Here is a 16,428-nt window from a genome sequence, read left to right as displayed (position 1 = left end):
TCCATGCTGTATGTGAATGCCCGCAGGCACTGATTGTCTGCAGGACTTGTACTGTACCTGTGCTTTGTTTCAGCTCTGTTATACACTGGTGGTTGCACTCGGGCTCCTGGAAGAACAGCAGGCTGTTTTGGTAGGGAAGCAGATATAGTTCACCGTTTCTTATTATAGAAAGCAGAGAGAGGGGGGGAGACGCTTGTTTAAAAACTAGAAAGTGCCTTAGCTCTTTGTTGTACCCTTTAATCTCCTTATTTTATTTAAAACCACTTCAGCAGCTGCAGCTCCCGCTTAATTTGGAGAACAAAACCTGAGCAGTTCAACTGGCTGGGGACACTGGAGGCCACAAGTGGAAGGGAAACCCGTGCTGAGGGCGAGTCCTTTCTTCTCCTTAATGCACAACTTATTGTGTGGGTTATTTTTAGTGCTGTAATCTTGCTGAGTGCTGCTGAGAGAAACTGTGCCAGGCGGGCTGGCAGGCTTTGAAGGGTCTGAGAAATGGGATTTCCTGTTCCACCGGCTCAGAGCTGACTCTTGCTATTGTCGGGAGCTATTATCGCCTTCTTGCAGCCAAGGCAGATAACGCAGCTTCAAGGTCAGGGAAGACGCAGGCTCTGAGCAGCAGCCCGAGCAGTAGGAAGAGTATCGGTACAGTCAGGGCGTTTCTGCAGCCGCTGCGGTTCGGGGCTCTGCCTGTGGATGGCAGAAGTGCAGCCGGGGTCGGGTGGGATTCCTGTTGGCTGGTCTCAGTCCTGCTTGCAGCTTCACAGGGCAGCCTGTCCCTGACGTGCCTGCAGCGAGACGAGGGAGATTCTGGTTCCCTGCTCCTTGTTCCCCCCCACCTTCTCTCTGCTGTGGCTCCTGCTGAGCATCACCTCCTGTTCAGACACCAGCGGGACTGGCAGGCAGCGTTTCCACCATGCTGCTCACAGCAGGAGCGGGGAGGAGGCTGGCCTTGAGGTGTGGTGTGCTTGCAGATCTAACAGCAAACAACAGCATGCCAGAAAAAGCAGCAGTTTCATATGCTCTAGAAATGGTGTTTGCATTGAGACAGTGATTTCTGTCTGGATAAATCCTCTGTGAACATCTTCATAAAGTACAGCCAGCCTCCAGAACAAGGCTGACACAAGGCCCTCCTGACCTGGTACTGGGATGTGCACCATGCAGTTAACTGAAATCAGATTTAATAATCCTGTTCATGACTGTGCTCTTGGTCAGGCCTTGTTTTATATATATATAAATGGGATGGGACAACAGTGATTTCTGCACTCTGAAGCAGTTTGCTGTAGAATTGATACTTGCACTGGGAGTTGTACTGGAGCTACGTGAGTTAGGGATGCTTTGAGGATATGCATAAAGCCATTTTATTTAAGCATTGCTTCTCAAATGGAGTCCTGATGGAGACCTTCATATCACTTATGGGTGCACACATTCATGTGCGGTTCCTGACCTGTGTCTTTGTGCCTAAGTGCAGTGCAGGGGGATGTTTCTCTCTCCCCAGGAGCATTTAGTTTTAGCACTGATTTGCACAATGAGAACATAACTAGGCACAAACTACTGAGAGTTTGTTTACTTTGGGTCTGAAATGTGGTCCCAATACCTGTCCCTGCTCCTGTGCTGTAAACCAGTGTCCTGGTATATACCTGCTACTTTTTATGCTGTGAGCCTCTCTTGCAGAGGGCTCTGAGGGGCACTACTAAAAGCATGGTACAAGTAGTAGGTAACTGTGTTCAGCTCTTCCTGCTTCATTGCAGTGGAGGAGCAGAAGGCAGGCTTTTTGTCTGAAGTGTAGTGGCTTGGGTCCCTGGGGTTACTGGCTCCAAGTGGAGCCATCTCTGTGTGAGCCATTCACGTGCTGTAATTGACATGGGAGCCTGGCTTGTTCTTTGGCTTACACCTGGGAATTCAGCGCTGGCCCTTGGGTGCCTGCAGAGAAATGGGCTGCACCCAGATGTGTGTGGCTGAGGGTGCCCTGGTGTTAAACTGCTGAGCTTTGTTCTCCTGCAGGAAAGCAGAGCGTAGATTCAAATAGCAGGTAGCTTTACCATTGGGTTTGAAGCACAGCAGCCACAGCTTTGTCAGTACATCATACAGGGGATGAATGAGAGCTTTACTGGGCTATAATAGGTAAATGAGAGGAGGTATCTGAGGGCAAGATAGCACTGCTCTCTTCCCTGCCCTTGGCTTGCATTTAAGTGTAAACTGGTAAGTGTGTGGAGGGGAGGCTGAATAGCTCATCCCTTACCGTGCAGCCAGCTTTGTACTGGTGGATTTCTCAGCAGCAGCAGTACTAGACCTGGGTGGAACAACTGAAGGAGTGCTCCAGCAAGCCCCTTGATTGCAGAGGCTGAATGAAGAATGGCATTCAGAGCAGGCACAGCTGTGTGCTGCTGCTTCCTTGTGGCTGTGTTTAGCTGGGGCTTGGTGCTGCGAGGGGCTGAGCTCAGTGCTGATGGTGGAGGAGCTGATACTCAGTTTGAGACCAAATGGTTGCCACAGCCACACTGAGATAACAGTGGGACGTGGTCAAAATAGAACCGTTTTGCTGCTGCATGAGATTCAATGGGCATATTTTGGTCCAGAGGAGGGCCACGAAGATGATCAGGGGGCTGGAGCACCTCCCCTATGAGGACAGGCTGAGGGAGTTGGGTTTGTTCAGACTGGAGAAGAGAAGGTTGCGGGGTGACCTCATTGCAGCCTTTCAGTACCTGAAGGGAACTTACTCCCAGGAGGGGAGTAAACTCTTGGAAAGGGCTGATAATAGCAGGACACGGGGAAATGGTTTTAAGTTAAAAGAGGGAAGATTTAGGTTGGATGTTAGGGGGAAGTTCTTCACTAGGAGAGTGGTTAGGCCCTGGAACAGGCTGCCCAGGGAGGCTGTGGATTCCCCAGCCTTGGAGGTGTTCAAGACCAGGTTGGACGGGGCCATGGGCAACCTGATCTAGTAAAGGTGTATGTTTGGTGGCCCTGCCAGGCAGGGGGGTTGGAACTACATGATCCTTGAGGTCCCTTCCAACCCGGGTCATTCTGTGATTCTGTGTGATTTTCATGTGTTTATTTATCAATTATATATCTATAGCTGTGTTTTCCACCCAAGGTCCTGTCCCCTGGGTAAGGAGGATGACCTGTGGAGGTGGCCCATTATCTGCCTTTCCTAGTTGTCATTGATTTACAAAGAATGACTCAGTGGCTGTTGGCTGGGCACATGCTGCTCTGTGCACCTGAGCCAGGTCTGGCAGCAGGAGAAAAGCTTGGAGCTGCACTCAGGGCCTTGCCATTGCAGGGTGGGGATACCAGGAGCTTTGAGGTTGCGCAGCGGGTCCAGGTGCAGGCATGGAGCTTCCTCTCAGAAGGGATGGATGTGCCTGTTGTGCTGCTGCTGGCAGAGTGCTGGTGTGCTGGTACATCTATCTGTAAGGGTGGTGTTTGCACTGCCTTTGTTCTACCTTATGTGAAACTTCACGGTGCTGGGGTACAGCTGAATGAGGAGGTTTCTGGGAGAGCTAAGGTCTGTTTTGTTCTTCTAAACCTGTTAATTTTGGTGCTTTTGGCCACCTTATGCTGGCTTTTTATTAGGTTTGTCAGCTGCTCTTTGTGGACTGTACGGCCTCAGCAAAGGATTGTCACTTACAGTGAGAGCAGGTGCATGGCTCGATCCCCTGGATGCTTCTGTTCTCTCGATAATGAATACTGTAAAACATCTGTTACTTTTCTCTCTTGCTGAGTGCAGTGCTATGGGGAAGCTGAGCTTTTGATGGTGTGGAGCCCAGTAAGTCCTGCAGCCTGAAGCATTCCCCATAGCTGCCAGAAGCTGAGTGTGGGATGTGGCTGTGCAGCCATCGCTGGCCCAGCTCCAGGCTGACGTGCTGCTGACGCACTCTGCTGGATCTGCTTCCCTCACCCACTGATTTGCAAGCACTGAAATACGCTGTGTGGGACGGCGCTGCCTGCATCAATCCTGCATCAATCCTGCCTCGGAGTTGCCCTGAGAGGAGGTTCCTGTGTGGATTGAGGTGGCATGTGGATATGCTTCCATTCTGCTGCTGCCTGCCCTGCTGCTGCTGTATGTTTCCTGGGGGCCGTGGAGCTTTGTGTAGGCAGCACAGCAGCCAGTGTTAGGGCATCCCATGCAGGGGTACCTGCAGGCTGTGTGTGCTCTGCTGGCTGGGTGAGCAGTCAGAGGAAGGAGCAGTGCAGGCCTTCCCATAGCTGTGAGATGGGCTGCTATGACAGCCACTGCCCAAATGGTGCTATTCTGGAAACCCAGGCACAGAACAAGGTTGCAGGAAGGAGGAGCTGTTTATTGTACCACTTGATATTTAGGAAAGGGCAGTTAATATCTGTGGTTCATGCATTTAGTGTTGTGATGTAACCCAGAAGGCAGCTCAGCACTACTCAGACATTTGCTCCCCCTCCTAGTGGGATGGGGAGGAGAGTCAGGGTAAAAGAGGTGGAACTGACACATTGCCCACCCGGTGACTGATGCCCAGCTGTTCCCAGAGCAGTGGCAGCCCCCCAGTCAGCTTTCCCCAGCATTTATAGTATTTAATGATATCATATGGTTCAGGTCAGCTGTCCCAGGGCTCTCCACTCCCAGCATCTTGTGCAGCCACAGCCCCCTCACAGGCAGGGCAGTGCAAAAAGCTGGAATGTCCTTGGCTCAGCACTGCCTTGCAGTAAATAAAGCATCACTGTGTTATCAGCACTTTTTCTCCTTAAGCCAAAGCATAGCAGATAGAATGAAGAAAGTTGACCCTATTCCAGCTTCAACCAGGACAATTAGAAAAGGCTGAATGGATCGAGTTGGTCAAAAATCAATGTGGTAAAGGTAATGGCAGTGAGTCATTGAATGGGGACTTAAACGTTTTAAGAAAGATGGACTGATCATTGTTGCTTCATGTGAGAAATGCTCTAAGTCCAAATGTTGGGGTGAGGCAAGGATCTTAGTGATGGCAGCCAAATTTATTTGTTATTGCAGTAAAAGGCTGCCATGGTTTTATGGTTTTTGGTTACCAGTATTCAACATCATAAGACCATGTAGCACACTGGGAGTTGAAGTGTTAATGCTTCAGTTCCAGGTACCTGTTTGGAAGAGAAGAACTCCATTCCCCAGGGGCTTTGCAGTCAGAGAGGAGATAGAGCTCCTGGCAGTGTCACCTGATGGGGCTTTTCTCTTTGTTGCTCTGCACCTCTCCTCGCTGCTGCCCATCCCAACTCCGTGCATCACTTCAGTATTACTGTAAGGCCTACAGCTTTCAGATACTCTCTCATGATATGTGATACATTAGCTTCGATTCTAATTACATTGTATTATAGTGTGTTATCTTGCATTCCGATACCATATTTAGTAAATCAGTTTGTTTCTCCTTGGTTTGTTGCTGCTGTTTTTAGTTATTTTGGCATCCCCTGTTTCCCTTTTCCGGAGCCGTGGGTTTTGCAAAAACACGATAATGGAACTTAGTTCTGTACTAGCACCTCCATTCTTCCTGCACACCTGCCTCATCTTGTTCCTGTGCTCAGTCCTACCCATGTCAAAATGCCCCACTAGTAGAAGCAAAGCAATCTACCCCTGTCAGCGCTCTGAACTAGTGGAAGAAAAATGACTCTCCTGACTGCTTCACTGTTTCATGAGAGGGTTCAGTAAAGGCCTACACTACATACAGAAATGCTGGTCCCACAACACAGGCCTGCTCTGCATACCAAAAGCATTTGCTTTGCTGCAAAAACACGATCTACCTCCCACACTTCAACTAATGGCAGTCTGTGTAAGGTCATCAGCCTCACTGGGTTAAGCTACAGGTCTGACTCTGAATGAACAATAACTCTGGCTCCAGGTTCCACTTCTGCCTTTGTCCTTTTCCTTTGCTCTCTTGTGTGCTCTGATAGGTAGAAAATTTCTCAGTTTAAGTGTAGCAGTTTTAAGTTTGACCAACTCGCAGTAGCTTTTAGTCTTAATTTTAACATTGCTGCCATGTGGGGACTTGGTTTGGTTAGTGACCCAAGCAGGGGCCAGCTACTGCCCTTGGAATTGCTTTCAGAGCCCTGTCGTCCAGGTTTGTGTGAAAGCAGCCGACAGCTCAAATGCTCAGAGTGGGCAAAAATAAAAGATGAGCAGATGGAAGCTGCTTACTTCATTGTGAACACCTGGCTTTGAAAAAAGCCTGTTTTCATGTCACGGACTAGAAGTCATTCACCAGCAAAATGAAACAGTGCTCTTAGAAAGAACTTGAGCTATTTATTTGAGGTGCACTTGGATCAGAAATGAGTGTGAATCCAATAATAACAGTTAATTAAACTGTTACAAGAGATGTTTTAATCTCTCTCCTCCAGCTGTAAGTTTAACTTTTGCCTTCATCAGGGAGATTATAATGAAGTGCAGAGTGCTTCTAATCCAATCAGAATTCCTGAATGGATCAGAGTGTTTGTCCTGCTTTCACATTTAAGCAGTGGTTACACCACAGTATTAACTTAGTAGCAAGATAGCGACCTTGAACTATATTCAACCCAGGGGCTCAATAGGGGCAGGAGAAAGGGGATTCCACCACTGTTGTGCTCAGTGGTCTGTGGACTTCAGTGCAGCAAGGCCAGGTTTGTGCATGTGTCAAACTACCCCTTAGCCAGGTGGAGCCTAAAGAAGCCACACGCAGATCCTGCCCAGTCCTGAGCACTCCTGAAAGCACGAGTGGTTCATCAAGACCATGAGCAACAGAGACAAGCTGCAGTTTATCTCAGCCTGCATTTCTTGTGCTGCTCTGCTGAACTCTGCTATTGAGCTGCCTCCTCCAGCACGGCCCTTTAGCCAGGCAGCCTCAAGGTTCTGGCTGAGCACTGCTGGTTGTGAAGCAGGGCAGCTATGGCTCATTCCCTGAGTGTCCCCCAGTCTCTCCCACAGCATGTTATAACTCTGCCTTTTGCCCTGCGGCCTGTCAGCGAGCAGGGGGAGTTTGTGGCTCTGAGCACACAATACAAACATTCTGTTTGTCTGTGTTGAACAGCTGTTGCAGAAGAGTTTGCAGTTGCAAGGGGCTGAATGTTATTAGACATTCAGGTGGCACCTCGTGTGTGGTGCTGCAGTGCTGAGCACTTTGCAGGCTGGAACTGATGTGGCTTAAGCCCTGAATTCAGATAGTGGGTCTGTAATGGAAGATTGCCTGTGGAAGGAGCTGTATCTGTCCACGCTATCAGATACAGCTGTCCTGCTTTCTTTTCTTGGTAGGAGTCATCCCATTCTTCCCAAGCATTTGGCTTGTTTTGGCTGTTTGGCAGCAGGATGCCGGCCAGTGTCTGCCTGCAGGACCTGACTGCTTTTCCTGGTACCTTCTTCTGAGAAGACTTGCTTGTGTCCCATTGGGTCAGTTGGTGCAATCACAGAATGACCTGGGTGGGAAGAGACCTCAAGGATCATGAATCTCCAGCCTCCCTGCTGCAGGCAGGGCTGCCAACCTCCACATCTAATACTAGACCAGGCTGCCCAGAGCCCCATCCAACCTGGCCTTGAACACATCCAAGGATGGGGCATCCCCAAACCCTCTGGGCAGCCTGTGCCAGCGCCTCATCACTCACAGTAAATAGGGTATGTTGAGAATTGGGGCAGTTAAAGCAAGTATGGGTGGTTTGCAGTTCTGCAGGCAGGCAGTGTTGCTGATATAAAAATAAGTGCATTTGCAATGGTGAATAGTAGTATACATTAAGGTCTTGGTGCTCATTGCGTTTGAAGGTGTGCAAGGAACTACCTGCACCAGCGGCAGTCCTCAAATGCTGGGACTTTAATGCTCTGATCACAGTGCAATGTCTGTTCTATAGATTTAATCTGAGCTGGGTTTAAACCATTTTTAGACCAGTAAGACTATTTAAATGTTCGTTGTTATTGTTTGTGCTCTTTTGAAAACGTCCTTAGGGTTTGCTGTTCTGCTCTTGTAGGTACAGCTGATCTTCAGGCACCATTTGTCTTCTGCTTCTGATTTTCACTCTTACTAAGACAGCTTTTGTAGCCCCAAGGACTCAAGTTTCCTTCCCGGAATTGTTGAGTGTCACTAAACCTGCTTGAAAAGAGTGCAGTGAATCTTTATGGTAAGGATTTTATATAGATTTCATGTAAATGTTATAAACATGGATTTTTCAGTATCAGTTTCTGCTTCTGTTCTGAATTGTCCTTTGCAAGTAGCTGCATATTGCCCTACTGCACGATCCCTGAGCTGCTTGTTTGAGTTCCTGTGGTGTTTAGATGGCTGTTTGTTTTCTGTTCAGGTCTCCTTTTGCAGTCCCTAGGGACAATACTTGCTTTGGACGCGTGTCTTTTAAGCTTTCTTAATGTCAGGTGAAGCAGTGGCTTTTCACAGAAGCCCAAGTGCTTTGTCAGATGTGGTTGGACATTGCTCAGTGGGCACAGTGATGATGGTTGGCAGTTGGACCAGATGATCTGAGTGGTCTCTTCCAACCTGAACTGTTCTATGATTCTATGAACTTCCTGTTTGAGCTGCTCAGTGGAAAGGCTGCCGAGCCCACATGCTTTGTACTTGTTCTTTTGAGTTATATGGGGACCAGAAAAAAAAAGAGGAGTTTTATGTTAGGGACCATGCACTACTTTGTGAGAGAATGTCAGCTGCCCGAGCAGGCGTACAGCACAGTGGCTTGGGGCATTTTAATGGCTCTCTCAGAGACAGAATGAAAAGAATTAGCAGATGGTAAAACTTCAGTGGAGAAGTAAGGATAGAATGCACCTGAAGTCAGGTTCAACTCTAGGTCCTTTCTAGCTCAGGGCCAGAAAAGGCTGTTTGGAAGAGATGAGGGAATTTCCAGTCTGGGTGCTCAGTCACAGCAGTTTCTGTGTCCTCAGAACCATGTGCTGGCATCACTTTGAGAAGCCCAGCTCTTCACATCACAGCCTGAATGGTTCTGCTGCTGTCTGTGAAGGGAATAGAAACCCCCATTAGCACACTGAGGAGGGCTTTGCCAGCTGCTTGGTGTCTTGCTAATGTCATTTCATCAGCTCTGTCTAGATTTGTTTGTACTGTCTACATCAGTATCAGGTAAAGATACCGGATCTGTCTTGAAATTCCACAGGTACCAAACAAGTATTTGGGCCCCGGCAGCACAGCTGGCAGCCATACTGAGTGCTGTGCAGCTGTAACTACTGCAGGACCCAGACATTAGGAGCAGCTTCATGCTGCGTGGTGTTGCCATTCACAAACAGTATGACCAGCATTCTCTTGGAGTAGGCTTGGGCAGAATAAGGCAGCCTGTTTCTCTGTCCTTGGATTGATAGTGGAAGAGCATTCTGGCTTCTAATTCAAAAGGCATCTGTGCTTAGGCGGTAGCTCAGAAGGTTTCTTCTGGCAGTTTTTGTTTCTTTCTTCTGTTTTATGTAGCGGCTGTGTGACAATAGCATAGTGCTTAATTGATCTTTAGGGGAGGATGGTTTGGACTTGGAATAATGAGGTGGCTCTGTTGTTTCAGCAGCACTTTGATCAATGTACAGAGCACCCTTACTTAAAATAGTTGTGTGACAATTTTGTGTTGTGACCTAATGCCCTCCTTGAGATGCACAGGGATTTGGGCTCAGTTCTCGTATTGTGTGGCTGCTTGGTGAGCTGTGGTGGGCATAGGCTGTCACTGGAAAGGCTTCAGTGGCATCACCCCACCTGAGTTTTAGGACTTCATGGCAATTCTTTACCATTACAGTGAGATTCAGTAACCACTGAAATGGATCACCTTGAGGTTGATCTTAACAGTAACATTTACTCCTGGCAAGAAGAATGTTAGCATTGGCACTCAGTTCAGTGTTTTTCCTTATTCCTACTGTTAATATATTGTTTTCCTGGTAGCTGATTTAGTGCTTTGCAGCTCTTTGTCAGGGCATGGACTCCTGGCCAACTGGGTGCTGTCAGCGCTTCCTATGGACAGGTGAGGTGTGGCCATCTTTGCATTTGATAACTGTGACTCTTAGGTTTCAGTTCACAGCATGGAGCTCTGGTTTAGAGAATCGAACTGTGTCTTGTTCAACCCAACCTTTCCCAGATGTGTTTCTAACTAAGTGCCCTTCATTACCACTGCAGATGCCTTTGCACAAGCAGATAATTACCAGAAATATTTGGATTTGATTTGTTTTACTCACTGTTTCTTTCTTACCTTAATCTCTACTGCCCATTGTCACTGCAGGTGCTAAGTACAGGGGCCCTACAAATGCCAGCTTCTGCTGACTTCTGATAAACCAACTCCATGGTTTTTTCCCTTCAGACATTAATGCAGGGAGTTGTTATGGGAAGGCTCAGACCACTGAGTGAAGAGAAAATGGGAATTTTCACCTGGATGTGGTGGCAGCAGCAGAAGTGCATGGTGAGGAAAGACTGCACTCAAACAGTCTGTGTTAACAGCATCTGGGTGAGTGGGTCAGCAGGACAGCAGCACAGCTGCCTGCTGAGTGACAGTACCCACCGTCTGTACAAATGGAAGGTGATGCCTTGGGGCTGACTAAGGTTGTTTTCTCTTACTTGCTTCTCTGCTTCCCTTTTCTTGTGCTCGTGCCTTTTTGCTCTTATTTTCCCTTCATGTTTATAGCTTCTTCCCATTAGTCATTTACACTTTTTCTTCCTTTACCTGTTGCTCTTCTATATCTGTAACTTCTTTTTTTCTTGTGCTTTTTTTCTGCCTCCGTGCTTCCTTGTGCTTTTCCTCGTCACTCCTCTGTGAAATTGTTCTCATTGCTCTTGTGCTTTCTCTCCATCTCCCCTTTCTTACTGACTTCTTATGCAGTTGAAGGAGTTGTTCAGGGAGCCTTCCTGAAATCCATGCCATGTCAGTTACTAATGATGTAAATACCTTTAAAGCAGGAGCAAACAATCCACAAAGACTGTTTGCTACAGGTTTGGTAGAAGCACAGTCACAAGCCAAACCTGACCTTTTTCCCAGCTGGAAATCTGGAGTGCCAGAATTCATAGGCAGGGACAGAAGTAATGTTAATGATGCAGATACTGGGATGCTGTATTTGCTGCAGAGTATCCAGGAGCACGCTAGATAGCAAGAATCTACAAGTGTGCACTAACAGGTAAGTTGTTCCCATCTGTGTGCTGCTTATCCTTAGAGTCTGCAAGTTGACCTGGGGAGAGGAGGCTCCTAGCAGTACCAGAAGGGACAAGGAATTGATGATAAATGCTGGCTTACAGGGTGGAAGACAAATACCTGTTTATAAAGCTGGTTGACAACAGTGTTAAGAGCATTCAGAAGTGAAAGGGAAGCTTTGGGGGTGGACTACAATGACTTTTGGCGCTGTAAACACAAAAACAAAGCTCACAGCTGATAGATTTGTTTTTATTATTATAGAACAGATGAACTAAAATAAGCCAACAATATAATTTTATGCCAACAGCCATCTTTCTAGCACAGGCGGTGACGGATTCAACGTGCCCTTCTCCTCCCTCCCCGGGCCTCCATTCAGTGGGAAACACGTGGTGGTGGCTCTTGCACATTGGTTTTAGACCAGTGATCTTACTCTTTTCCCAGGCACATCTTTATAAATAAAAAGAGGAGGCGGGGGGAGCAGGGAAGAGAGCATATATGTTGTAGGAGCAATAAGCAGAAAGGCTTGTGGATCCTCTTGCACATTCACATGTTGTGACCAGGTAGATGTAACAACTGGAGAATCGTGCCCACTCTCAACATGTAGCAAGCCCCTAGTTGCTACTCTAGTCAAGCCAGGAGTTTCTTCCCATTCCAAGCTAGCAAAGGGCAAGATGCACTCAACTGGGAAGTGTTTGGCAGGGGTCAGGGGCAGTCTAAGTAAAAACCAAACCAAAAAACCACCCCGCCCCCCAAAAACCCAAACAAATCTGCATTTTAAGCCACTTCAAAGTAAAAGTCACTTCTTATAATATAATAGGTACTTTTAAAATGGCGAGACCACCATCCTCGGAAGATGGAGGGCCTGCACTCAAGACCAAAGAAAGAAAAACCAAAACAACCAAAACAAAACAGAGATAAGAGTGGCCCCATTCTCAGGCTTGGCTCTTCTCTAAAAACAGCACTCACCATCCATCTGAAAAGGTAAAAGGAGGAGTGGACAGGAAATAAAATAAAATCGGTGCAACTTCTCGCCAGGTGGCGCATTAAACCAAAGCTCCGTACAGTCCCGTATGACTACACGTCCTGTGGTGGCAGCATAATTTCTTTCAGCTTTCGTAGCTGTATATGCCTGTATGTATATCTGAACGTATACATACACATACACACATAATATATAATATTGTTTTTAATGTTAGTTTTGATCCTGTAGGAGGGCTCATCTCTCTTTCACGTGGTTCTGTGCTGCTGCGCTGTTGCTGCTCCCGTTGCCGCTCCCATTACTGCTGCTCCCGCTGCTGCTGCAGAGGACCTCTGTGAGGTCGTCCATGATGGTGGTCTCTTTAAGGTCCACCAGGTTGAATTCCCTGATGAATAGGATAAAATGTGTGTAGAGCGTGTTTAAGTGTCCGTGCAGCTCCAGTGCCAAAGTCTCCTTAAAGTGTGAGGAGTAGATATGGGCCAGCACGTGGAACAGGTACTTGCAGATCTTCTTCACTAAGGACTCAAACGAGTTTGGAAATTCTTTGCCTGAAAGGAAGACAGAAACACCATAGCAGTTCGCCTGGAGTCCCACAGCAGCATTTATTCTGGCAAAACTAGGTAAGCACGACTAGCTCACCTTAAAGAGGTAAGGTCTGAAGCATATTCATTTAAAGTTAAGACTGTATTTTTATGATCTGTGATTTTAAACCCTGAGGTTAAAAATCAGGAAGAAAATGTAATGTCTTCAAACCACAACACTTTTTGTTACTGACTGTAGGAAATAATGAGATTATCCAGGGTTCTTACATAATTTGTTCAGGAGTAGCATATTTTTCTGCTGGAGACACATAGTATATGTGGTAATCCTATTCGCAGACCATGAAATGGAAGCTAAGGTACGTGGCAGACTTGCCTTATTTCATTATTGAAATGTTATCAAATAGAAAAGTAAAGAAGGGATACCAGATGCCTTCTGTCAGGTGCAGTTTGAGTTAGGACTGCTGGAGCAGTACTGTGCCCTCACTGTAAAGGACACCTCTTGGACAACTGCTGCTTGCAATGCTGACAGGGAAACTGAGATAAAAACAAAAATAGAAAGTGGCCATTCATGGTGGACTGTAAGAAGCATGTTACTGGTGTACAGTGTGCTGTGGCCACACTGGCAGATGACTTAGATGGAAGGCCCTCATTGCTCTTTTGAATTAGCACATTTAAAACCACCAAAATAACAGCCTTATCTGCTGCTGGCTCACCAGGCACTGCCTTCTTTCTAAGTAAATGCCATTACAAAAATACTGTAATGTCCTAGTTCCCCAGGTACCTAGAAAAGAGATTTAAGAAACCAGCTACTTTTATTCCTGATGAAGCCCATCTACAATAACTTCTGCTCCGCAGGTATCAGCCTTCTTGCCCTTAATTGTAGGCAATGCAGTCTTGTTAAGATACAAATTCAAGTGAAAATTACTTTTCTGTTGTTTTTCAGTTCTCAAAAATGATGTTTTTATTTAATCTTTACAGGGGAATGGAGTCTAAACAACATCAGGGTAAAAAAAAAGCCATGTTAGGTAAGGGAGAGGAGCCATGCTGCTGGTAATGCAATTTATTTCCCACTTAATGAGTCAGGGTTCTAAAAGAAATGGTACTAACAAGGTTAAGTTTTACTGGCAACACGCTGTGTTTAATACCCACATAGTGACTGTTCTCTCTGAACACAGGCTGCTTCCTGGAAGACCTCAAAACACTTAAAGAAAAAGATGTGCCAATGGTGAAATGTTAGCCAAGGGGGCAGGACTGGGAGATTTTCAGCCCAGTTCATATGCCCAAAGTGTAGTTCTTTGACACTGCAGGAATGAACCTGAAGAAAAATAACCCCTTAAAAATATACTATGAAATAATTAATTAATACTCATTAATAATACTATGGTATTAATGCATAAGCTGAGTGTCAACCTGCATGTTATTTTTTAGCATCTCCAAAGAGCCACGTGAAGCATCTGTCCATACCGTATTTTGTTGGAAAGACGTCCTCATCTGTCACGAGTTTCTGCACTGAGCTCATGACGAAGTCAACGTACTGAGGAGCCGTGCATTTGATCTTCTTCCCCCGCTCGTCATACCAGTAGTACTGTCTGTGGAGAGAACCGACAGCACCACCACGTTACACCTCGGATCCTCAGCTGAACTCCTAAGAGGTGAACTTCTAAATAATATAAAACCACTGCAACATTACTCAGGTAGATCGTAGCTGCCACAGAGGAGATGGACTTTATACATCAAAAGCCCTACATTTCTGTTAGTCAGGTTTGCCTCACCCCATCAATTTAGTCCAGAGCCCTGGGAAGTAACAGCGAGCCCAGAAAGCCTGCTGACAAGTCTCTGAGCTGAGCTGCCCTGGTGAGGCAGCAATAACTTATTTTCCATGATAGATTGAGGGTCTACAGCCTACAAAGCTGCACAGGAAGGCAACTTATAACTACTTTACTGTTGCTGCCTTAAAAAAAACAAGTATAAACAGGAGACCTGACATACAACACCACAAAGCAATTAAACTTGTAGTGCAATATTATTAAGCAGACAGAAGGTGGCTCCAGAACACCAGGCTGAAAAAGCCTTAAGGTACTTGGGAGTGTTTTTAACAAATCCTGCTCCAAAATAGTATCTGGGGACTCTTTTCATGGCCCTTTTGGACATACCTAACCAGGTGCCTCAGAATCATACTGCTTTGTTTCCAAAATTAGCAAACATTTGGATTTAACATTTGACTCTACCAACAGGGCTTAATTCTGTGAGATCTTAAAAGGAATGGGACCATGAGCATATTGTGAGGCTTCTGAAAAGGAACCTGAACTTGGTCTCTTAGCTGTAATCATCTTGATCAGCCACAGCCACCAAAACAAAACAGAAACATTCTCTTAATAACCATTACAGACACCCGAGAAAGGAACCTGAAGGCTAAAGAAAGCACTCAAGCTTTGTTCCCTCTTTTTTTGTTTCTTTAAATGATGGTTAATTAAAGCATTTCTGTCACCAAAGGCAGCTAGTGGCAGCATTACTGTGATATGCACAGTAAGAAATGTTTTATAGATAAAGAAGTGGGCTAAAACTTTTGTTTTTTATCAGCATCACATATGAGTTATCAGAGTTCAACACCTGAACTCTCACTTCAAACAGTCTAAGCTCCGGGTGCAGAACTGTTTCATTATAAGACCGAGAAGAAGGACACTGTATTGCAGGAGTGCAGAGGTAAGCTCAAACTTAAGGGGGAGAAAACTAGCTCAGCTCATTTTAGCATGTGTTGCTTGGTCTCTCTGTTGATGCCTGCAAAAAGGCATTAATGTGAGAAAGAGGAGGAAAACATCAGGCATTAAAAGCTATGTCTGGTACTGAAATAAAGCATGGACTGTGTTCATCACTGCTTATTTAATTATACAGCGTAGCATACAAATCTAAGCTAGGTCTGATTCCTCAGTTCTGTCCAGCTTTAAGCTGGAGAAGCACAGTCCTGGCCCCTTGCTGAGTGACTTGGGGTCTTAAACGACCTAAAGGGGCTTTTGTGTTGGCAAGAAACAGGACGGTGAGTGCCTCACTTTTCTCAGGCTGGAAAACCAACTATGAAAGAGTGCAGTTCGGAGTCACCCTTAGAGAAAAACAAAATCTGAATAAGTGGAGTTCAGTCCACAGTCACACAAATGCACAGGATCATGGACAGGACAACTTGAGATGAATAAATCTGCTACAACATCCCATGGTGTACAGTTTGTTCTTTACTAATAAAACAAAAACAGAACTAAGGGGGATAACAGCAAGGAGTGTTACAAAAAAGGAGAAAGACAAATAAACTAAAAGGATTAAAAAAAGAATGTGGCTGTGAGTCAATCATTGTGTGTGTGGCAATGTGTGTGAGTACATGGAAATCAATTAGTCACCATGTGTGTGAGTGCATAAAAAATTGGACACTATGTGTGTGAGTGCGTGGAAATTAATTAGTCATCAGCTGTGTATGTATATTCGACACTATGTGTGTGAGTGCGTGGAAAAACCGACACTATGTGTGTGAGTGCGTGGAAATTAATTAGTCATCAGCTGTGTATGTATATTCGACACTATGTGTGTGAGTGCGTGGAAAAACTGACACTATGTGTGTGAGTGCGTGGAAATTAATTAGTCATCAGCTGTGTATGTATATTCGACACTATGTGTGTGAGTGCGTGAGGTTCGACACTATGTGTGTGAGTGCGTGAAAATCCGACACTATGTGTGTGAGTGCGTGGAAATTAATTAGTCATCAGCTGTGTATGTATATTCGACACTATGTGTGTGAGTGCGTGAAAATCCGACACTATGTGTGTGAGTGCGTGGAAATTAATTAGTCAACAGCTGTGTATGTATATTCGA

General features: G+C 46.0%; 1 protein-coding gene and 1 long non-coding RNA gene across 14 annotated transcripts in view; one reads left to right on the top strand and one right to left on the bottom strand.

Annotated features, from left to right (window-relative positions):
• The first annotated feature begins 7,330 nt into the window (after window positions 1-7,330).
• On the top strand, window positions 7,331-11,635 carry LOC146760685 (uncharacterized). Its single transcript, XR_014946428.1, has 2 exons — window positions 7,331-8,064; window positions 10,231-11,635. It is a non-coding gene; the product is annotated as an uncharacterized LOC146760685 (long non-coding RNA).
• The window catches only part of MOB2 (MOB kinase activator 2), a 112,200-nt gene continuing 107,057 nt past the window's right edge, over window positions 11,286-16,428 (bottom strand). For all 13 annotated transcript variants that reach the window (XM_085548391.1, XM_085548389.1, XM_085548390.1 and 10 more), the window contains 2 exons: window positions 14,038-14,162; window positions 11,286-12,579 (listed from right to left, as the gene is read on the bottom strand). In XM_085548391.1, the coding sequence (XP_085404517.1) occupies window positions 12,269-12,579; window positions 14,038-14,162 (436 nt within the window). In that variant the 3' untranslated portion in view covers window positions 11,286-12,268. The remainder of the gene's footprint in view (window positions 12,580-14,037; window positions 14,163-16,428) is intronic.

This window comes from Coturnix japonica, chromosome 5 (assembly GCF_054131305.1).
Source record: "Coturnix japonica strain WE chromosome 5, WE-NBRP24, whole genome shotgun sequence".
NCBI lineage: Eukaryota > Metazoa > Chordata > Aves > Galliformes > Phasianidae > Coturnix > Coturnix japonica.
This window is presented reverse-complemented; position numbering and strand designations above follow the sequence as displayed.